The sequence below is a fragment of the Rutilus rutilus genome (genome assembly GCF_951802725.1).
Source record: "Rutilus rutilus genome assembly, chromosome: 22".
Taxonomy (NCBI): Eukaryota; Metazoa; Chordata; class Actinopteri; order Cypriniformes; family Leuciscidae; genus Rutilus; species Rutilus rutilus.
Window position 1 is genome coordinate 7865402 of NC_140227.1, and position 8780 is coordinate 7874181.

Consider the following 8780-nt stretch of genomic DNA (forward strand, 5'->3'; position numbering starts at 1 on the left):
ATCTACAGTGATACTGTCACGGTCACCAGCTAATCACCACCTCCTCACTACATTTCCCATCATCCTCTCTGGCCCTCACCTGCATGCACCTCCCAATCACAGAGATCACCGTCACCTGTCACCAATCTTCACTGATCAGAATCGGATGATTCCAGCACTATATAACTCTTCCCTCTGCAGTTCACCATTATCTGGTCTTGTCCTGTCCTCAAAGAACACCCATGATCCCTACCTGCCTGTAAGATCCCTACCTACCTACCTACCTACCTACCTACCTACCTACCTACCTACCTACCTACCTACCTACCTACCTACCTACCTACCTACCTACCTACCTACGATATATCAGTCTTCTGCTTCCTTCATCCGTCGTCAGTCATCTGCCTCTATCTCCATTTCAGAACTTGCAACAGATAAGACCATTACTCATCCAGAACACTATCTTCTTCAGTTACTCACCTGCTTCCAGCATTGTGGTAACATACTTCTGCAATAAAACCTGTTGATTACTTTTACCTGTGTGAATCCTTCTGTTTCATGACAGAATACCAGACCCTAAACTTAAAGAATGGACATTTCCCGCATCCATCAAAACACAACCGATCATCTGATACACTGTTTCCAGGATGACCGCCCGATCGAAGTATATGTGAAAGAGTTCCTAGAAATTTCACACCAGGTCAACTGGACAGATGACGTCCTAAAGAACATGTTCGTGCTTGGACTGGACGATCCTCTGCACCAGCCAGCTTCAACCGCAAAACCATTCACACAATACCTGGATCATGTGCTGTTGTTGAGCGTTTCAGCCTTTACCGTGGGTGAGGCTGATAATTACACAGCCACTCAACCACCATCACCAGCCATCTTCCTCGCCACACTGCCTGAATGTCTTCATGTCATACCTGCCGAACCAGAGACTGTTCACGCCATGTCAGCCGTGCCTGAGCCCGCTTCAGCCTACAAGCCAGCTCCAGGGTCTCGTCATGCCGAGACCGCCCTTCCAGGGCTTCTTCACGTCATGCCTGTCAAGCCTGAGCTTCATGCCACGCCTGAGCCCTCGTCCCCGGCCAAGATGGCCGCCGCCACGTCAGAGACTATTCCTGTCCCAAGACCTGTTCCTGAGGGTAAGACCATAACTCCCCTCAAGAATTTTTATTTTATTTCCCATCATCCTCCCTGGCCCTCACCTGCATGCACCTCCCAATCACAGAGATCACCGTCACCTGTCACCAATCTTCACTGATCATCATCCAGCACTATATAACTCTTCCCTCTGCAGTTCACCATTGTCTGGTCTCGTCTTGTCCTCAAAGAACACATACCTGACTCCTTACTTGCACGATACCTACCAGATCGTTCCATCTACAGTCTTCTGCATCCTTCATCCATCTTCAGTCATCTGCCTTGACCATTTCAGAACATTGTGTTCAATTTTTATTTATTTTTTTAAGGGCAGCGATCCGCCTACACCCTTGTACAATCACAGATCCAGAATGACTCTGGGCTTTATCTGGCGTCCATATCTGGTTCTGTAAGTGACGGATTTGGGCAGATCATCAGTGTGGTCAGGTGTGTGTATAATGTCATTGTGTGATGCACTGTTGATTGGTGTTTCACATAGCTCAACACCATCATGTCCCAAAGATATGTCGGAACTGTCCTAAGGTTCCTTCGTGTCCAGGAGGTGGCGTCTGTTTCGTCGATATTCCTGTCCATCATAAGTATGCACGTGATACGATCTCTCAGTGTCAGCTGCTCTGACGATAATGGCTGGTTTCCAGTATCCTTCCTCCTGTACTCTAACTGCCTGTCCTTGAGCTGAGATAAAGGTCTAGCCGATCTGTCATAATAGCTTTTTGACTCTGTTGTTTCTGCAACCTCTTTGCTCTGACATCCTTCCTGCTGACAACTTTTGGCAGGAGCTGCTGATTGGTATTTGGTAGGGTTGACTGCAGACGGCGACTCATCAACAGCTGAGCTGGGGACTTGAAACCATCAACAGGGCTGTTGCGATACTCCAGGAGACTGAGGTGTGGATCACTTTTATCAGCCTTAGCCTTTTCCAGCAACATCTTTGCAGTTTGCACAGATTTCTCTGCTAGTCCATTAGTTTGCGGGTAGTATGGACTTGTGGTGGTATGCTTAAATACCCACGTTCTTGCAAACGTCGCAAACTCACCCGAGCTGTACTGGGGGCCGTTGTCTGAGATGACAGCCTCTGGAATGCCATGGCATTCGTGCAAAAGCAGCTTTTAGTTTGTCTATCACAGCAGTTGAGGTTGTGCTGCTGAGCTTGTCCAGCTCAGAATATCTGCTGTAGTAGTCCACTGTCACAAGATAATCCTCATTGCTCCAGGTGAACAAATCGGTAGCCACAACTTGCCATGGCCTATCTGGAATTTTGTGACTGATCATAGGCTCTTTGGTGTTGGAGGGGCGATATGTGAGGCAGATTGAGCATTTCCTAACTATGTTCTCTATTTCCTTCCCCATCCCAGGCCAGAACATGATGTCACGGGCTCTGTGCTTGATCTTCTCGATGCCTAAACGACTGGCATGTACACGTGACAGCATGTCTGAACGAAGGCTTGTGGGAATGACAATCTTTTCACCTTTGAAGATTATTCCATGCAGTTACGAAAGCTCATCACGGTGGTTCCAGAACTCTGACACACTCACGGGACACTTTCTCTTTTCCTCAGGCCATCCTCTTTGTATCACTCCTTTCAGTGTCTGGAACTGTGGGTCCTTTTCAGTTTGAGCTTTGATTTCCTCCAATTTTGAGTCACTGACAGGAAGACTGCTGTACACAGTGTGCACTTGAATATCCATACCCTCACTTAGGCTTGTATCCTGGTCAGACAGCGACTTTCTGGACAATTTGTCTGCAACAGGGATATCCTTGCCTGGTCGATGCACAATGGTGAAATTGTATTTTTGGAGCTGAAGGATCATCCTCTGTAGCCTTGGGGGAACTGATGCCAGGGATTTCCGCATTATTGACTCAAGGGGCTTGTGGTCACTTTCAACAATGATTTGACGGCCATAGATATATTGATGGAAACGCTTGCAGCCAAATAGTATGGCAAAGGGTTCTTTCTCAATTTGAGCGTAATTGATTTCGCATTCAGAGAGTGACTTTGATGCGTATGCGATAGGTCTTCCATCCTGCAGCAGCACTGCCCCAAACCCATACTTGGAAGCATCAACCTGTAACCTGATCTCTTTGAGAGGATCGAAATAGGCCAAGACTGGTCCTGGTATGCATGTGAGTAGCCCTTTTATCTTCTCGAAGGCTTTGTCATGTTGGGCATCCCAAACGAACTCACTTGACTCCTTTAGGAGCTGTTGCAGTGGTGCGTTGACATCAGAAAGGCCAGGTGCAAATTTGGAGAGGTAATTGATCATACCTAGCACTGTCTCGAGTTCTCCTTTGTCTTTAGGTGGCTCCATGTCTCTCATGGCAGCAACTTTGGCAGGGTCTGGCTTTACTCCCTCAGCAGTGAGGATATGTCCAAAATAGCTCACCTCTGTAGCACAGATGTTACTCTTTTCTGGATTGAGCCTGACTCCTCTCTCTCTGGAACGCTGCAGCATACCATGGAGGTGTTCATCATGTTCAGCTTTGGTCTTACCATAGATGAGAATATCATCAACAATGGCCATGACCCCGTTCAAACCTTCATACGTTTCATAAATTTTTCGCTGAAACTCGTCCTGGGCTGAAATCAGTCCGAAGGGAAGACGTCGGAAACGGTAACGCCCAAAAGGTGTGTTGAAAGTGGTCAGCCTTGAAGATTCCTCAGTGAGCTTAATATCCCAATAGCCTGATCTAGCATTAGGACACTAAAATAACGGGCACCAGCTAGCTTGGACGTTATATCTTCAAGAGTAGGTAATGGGTAATGAGGTTGCTTAATGGCCTTGTTAAAGGGACACTAAGTAGGAATTACTCCCATCTAGTGGTGAAACTGTATTTTGCATTCAAACGAATAATGCTCTCCAGCGCCTCACTTTTTCAAATGCGCGTTGCATCTACGGTAGCCGTTATGTACCAAAAAGCTATGACAGGATGTCTTATAATAGCACTTCGAGTTTTCCTTCGGGTGAACAGGTTTGTTATTTAAAACAAACTGAAACTTGAATCAACGAAAAAAATAATGTTACAGTATAAATTACTGACTGTGAAAAACATTAACTATGGTAGTTAGTAGTAATGCCGCCTTTATTCGTTATATTTTTGAAGTACGTGCACTGTTAGATATCATCATCATCATCCGTGCCTTCTCTAACGTTACTTTACTCAATAGCTGCTATTCATCAAAGAGCCTGTTTAACTTACTATGAATAGATAAATAGATATAACTATAAATGTTCTACTATCTATATAATAAAGTTCACAACCAAGCAATGAAAAATAAGCTTGTAGTTAAGACCGTAACATTGACTTACCTGTCGAGAAGAAAGCAGGCAACTTCAGCATCTCTTGTTTTGAAAGCTTTCTCCTGCATTAGCAATCCCGACATTAACCCTTGTTTTTGTAATCTCCGGTCACGTTTCCTTTTACGGTCTATTTTGGACTTTTTCGATGATGAGGACTCCTTATCCTGTGACTCATATGTATGTATGAACGGTGTATAAATAACCGTGCAGTGCATCCTTTTAAACTTGCCGCGGCAGTGACAAGCGCCTCTCAACTGCTCTGCTCCTCCGCTTCTGCTGGCTTCAGTCACGTGACGCTGGTTCTGAACGAAAACGCGTTGTGGAAACGCGTTGGCCTAGTACTTTTTGTCCCTCTCTGCTATTGTAGTTTTTCAAGATGGCGGAACTACATGGAAGCCTCCGTGGACCTACCCGTCCCATGTATATAAAGATAATAAATTCTTCGTTTACGAGGATTAGTCTGATCATTGGCATAGGTATTTGTACACCATTGAGGGCATATTTATGAATAAAAATATTGATTTGAGATAATAAAATACCTAAAAAGCTACTTATTGTCCCTTTAAGGTCCCTTGGGTCCAGACAAACCCATAGCTGACCTGTGCGTGCTTTTTCAACCACAACCATAGAGTTAACCCATTCGGTAGGCTCTGTGACTTTAACGATGACATCTTGTCTTATCATGCTCTCAAGCTCCTCTTTGAGACGGCTGCATAGTGCGAGAGGAACACGTCTGGTGTATGGTATCTAAGTGTATGGTACACTCACCAGGAAATAGTCCAATTCCCTTGAAAACATCTGCAAACTCCTTTAAGATTGGCACTTCCATCTGTGTTTCTGTAACTGATAGTACTAATTTGATGAGGCCAAAGTCAATGCATCCTTTTAGACCTATGACAGGGGGTGCATTTGTGTCGACTACATAAAATGTCATAGCCACCTCAATGTCTTTGTGCTTGCATTTCAGGTCACATTTGCCTTTTACCGCCAGGTGTTCACCACCATAGCCAAACAAGGGGCGAGATGTCGGCTGCAGAGTGCACTGAGTGTTCACCTTGTCATACTCATACAGGGGAATGACGTTGGCAGATGATCCAGTGTCTAGCTTGAACTTGACTTCAAGTTGTTTTGGACCTATTTTAATATACACAAAAGCTTGCTCTGTGTCTGAACTCTGTCTGCCCTGTGTCACCGAGTCAATAAACAGCTCTTCATACTCATCAACTTGGTCTGAGTTTTCTTCACTTATTGCATGGACAGTTTTCTCACAGCTGGAGCGACAGACTTTTGCAAAATGGTTTAATTTACCACATATTTTGCACACCTTTCATTTTGCAGGACAGTGAGATCGATCAGTGTGAGGTTTGTTCATACAGTAGCCGCATCCTTTGTGGTGCACTGGGGTAGCATTTCTAGGTTGCAAATTCTCGCTGTATTTCTTTGTGTATTTAGCATTACGTTGCTTTGGAACTGTGCCTTTTGATGTATGGCGGAAGATTGCGTGCACTGCATGTTCACGTGAAGCACTCATGGTGCTTGAAATAGTTTTTAGCTGTGCTTGCGCCAACTCATGAGATCTAGCGACATCTATCGCTTTTTCGAGCGTTAACTCGGAGCCCACATTCAAAAGTTTCTCTCTCACTTTCGGTGAATGTATCCCGAACACAATGCGATCGCGGATCATCTCGTCACTGTTTGCATAATTACAGTCCTTGACAAGCAGACGCAGGTCTGTCACAAACTGCTCAAAAGGCTCACGGTCTCCCTGCATTTTTTCATGGAATTTATAATGTGCAAATATCACATTCGCTTTTGGTTCAACATATGCCGTGAAGCGGTCGTAATATGACTTTAAGATATTTGCTTCGTCTGCAGACAGTGACCATGTATTGGTCTCTCCGACACATAGGAGAAGATAACTACATTTCTCATCCTCACCCTTTCTCTTCAGGGGTCCGCTGAACATCAGCTCTGCGTGCTGTTGAAACTTGTGCCATGATTCAGGCAGGTTAGTTGCTTCCCAGTTCATCGTGGGCATTGGAACTCCAGCGGTATCCATCCTTGTTCATATGATCCGTTCACTCTGACACCATGTTATGCTTTCGTTATGATGATTACGTATTCAAGGAGACTCTGGGTGCACGCAGAACTAGTTTTATCATGAGGATTTATTAACTTGAATCAGACTCGCAACATGAGTGTTAACTCTTCAGCAGCATAATACACACTAAACTTTTTTAGAGCTAATTTGCATAAACTGTACTGACAAGTGCTATAGCCAATAAGAACACAGGATACAATGTCTCTGGCATGTGTTTGGTTCTTAGCAGAACGTAAGAATACTACACTGGTAAACAATTCAGGTCCCTCAAATCGCGGTCAAATAGACTCAAGAACAGCTTCGACCCCAGCACCATACGGGAGCTGAACACTGCCAGGCACACACATAAAAACACATAAACTGAAAAAATGTGCCAATCTGATCTGGCATTTCATACCTTAATCCCTCAGGTTAACTTCCTCTGTATACCTCAATGTACTCAGTATGTTTAGATTTTATACTTCTTAGTTTATGCTTAATTTGCACTTTGCCTTGACCAAACAGTTTTTTTTTTTTTTTTTTTTTTTGTGTGTGTATTGGGACTGGCATTAAAGGGATAGTTCACCCAAAAATGAAAATTAGCCCATGATTTACTCACCCTCAAGTCATCCTAGGTGTATATGACATTCTTCTTTCAGACAAATACAATCAGAGTTATATTAAAAAAACGTCCTGGCTCTTACAAGCTTTATAATGGCAGGGCATGGCTGTATATTTTTTCCATCAAGAGTAACACTTGACTATGTATGACGTAGGAGTAGCGTAAGCCTTGACACCTCTCGTGGTTCAAACAAACAGGGCTTGGCAACAAACTCAAACTCCTATGACATTTCTCTTTAAAAATTCTCGTTTTAGACTTCTAATTCGTAACTGCGTGTTTTGTTTTACTTCCGCGTTCTTCATTATGTTGTGGGTTACTCAAGAGTTACTCTTTCGCCGTAAATCGATGCGTAAGGCCGTCTGCCGGAAGCTAGTTATTTTAGTCAATAAAGTTTTAAATATGGACATTTTTCTTACAGGAGAACACATTGCTTCACTTCAGAAGGCCTTTATTAACCCCCCAGAGTCGTGTGTAGCACTTTTATCATGGATGGATGCACTTTGATGGACTTCAAAAAATATATACAGCCATTCCCTGCCATTATAAAGCTTGGAAGAGCCAGGAAATTTTTTAATACAACTCCAATTGTAATCGTCTGAAAGAAGAAAGTAATATACACTTAGGTTGACTTGAGGGTGAATAAATCATGGACTAATTTTCATTTTTGGGTGAACTATCCCTTTAAGGTGGTTTAGATCGTACCTATCTGGGGCCGTATTCACAAAGAATTTTAAGGCTAAAAGTAGCTGGCGAATTTAGGAGCAACTCCTAAAAATAATGGGCGTGTCACTCCTAACTTTAGGACTCCTAATTTTTTTCACTAAGAGTAATTCACGAAGCATTTAGCCCTAAAAGTAGCACCTAAGTCTGGGACAGCTTAAAAGAAGTCGAGAAGACTCCTAACTCACTAAGACCTATTCACAAAGGATCTTAAAATGGCCGCGCGACGCAGTGTGTTGAAGACACTCAATGACACGGAGTTATTACAAAGATACCGCCTTAACCGTGAGGGAATACTGATTGTTGTGGATCTTGTGAGGGATGCAATAACAGCGCCAACTAATCGCAACAACCCAATCAGTGCCGAATTGAAATGTTTGACAACACTTCGCTACCTGGCAACGGGGAAAATGCAATTGTGTAATGCAGACGATCTAGCGATATCCCAGCCATCGGTAAGCAGATCCATCCACCAAACCATCAATGCACTCTGTAGACCCCATATTATTCGACAGTTCATAAGTTCTCTTACGAGAGGTTCTCTCGTATTGCGTAAGTTGCTTACGCTACGGGGTAAAGTCATCTTTTCTTGAGATATGAAGCCAAAAAATTATCCTTAATTTTTATAATCTTGTCAACGCAGTGCAGCAGCACGCAGACCTAGAGCAGGCTATCTAGTGTGCTCATTGGCTGCCCTGCGGCAACTGCAGCAGCCTACCATTGAGCCTCGACCCTCTCTCAAGTAGACGGGGCCGCCGAGAAGGGATATACACAAATCCCCACGGTAGAAGAGGCTGTCGCAACGCACCTTTGCCCGCCATCCGTTAGATGGCGCTCAAAGTCTGCCCTGCCATCCAAAGCCTGCAGGACCACATCAGCTCTCGTCGGCCGCGCCTTCGCTGCCGCCGGCCA

General features: G+C 44.3%; 1 protein-coding gene across 1 annotated transcript; it reads left to right on the top strand.

The window, feature by feature from the left end:
* Positions 1 to 328: 328 nt before the first annotated feature.
* LOC311281463 (uncharacterized protein) lies at positions 329 to 5665 on the top strand. Its single transcript, XM_084394405.1, has 2 exons — positions 329 to 1127; positions 5414 to 5665. Exons 1-2 carry the CDS (start codon positions 569 to 571, stop codon positions 5524 to 5526), a joined length of 672 nt encoding a protein of 223 aa, XP_084250531.1. The 5' UTR covers positions 329 to 568; the 3' UTR covers positions 5527 to 5665.
* The last annotated feature ends 3115 nt before the right edge of the window (positions 5666 to 8780 follow it).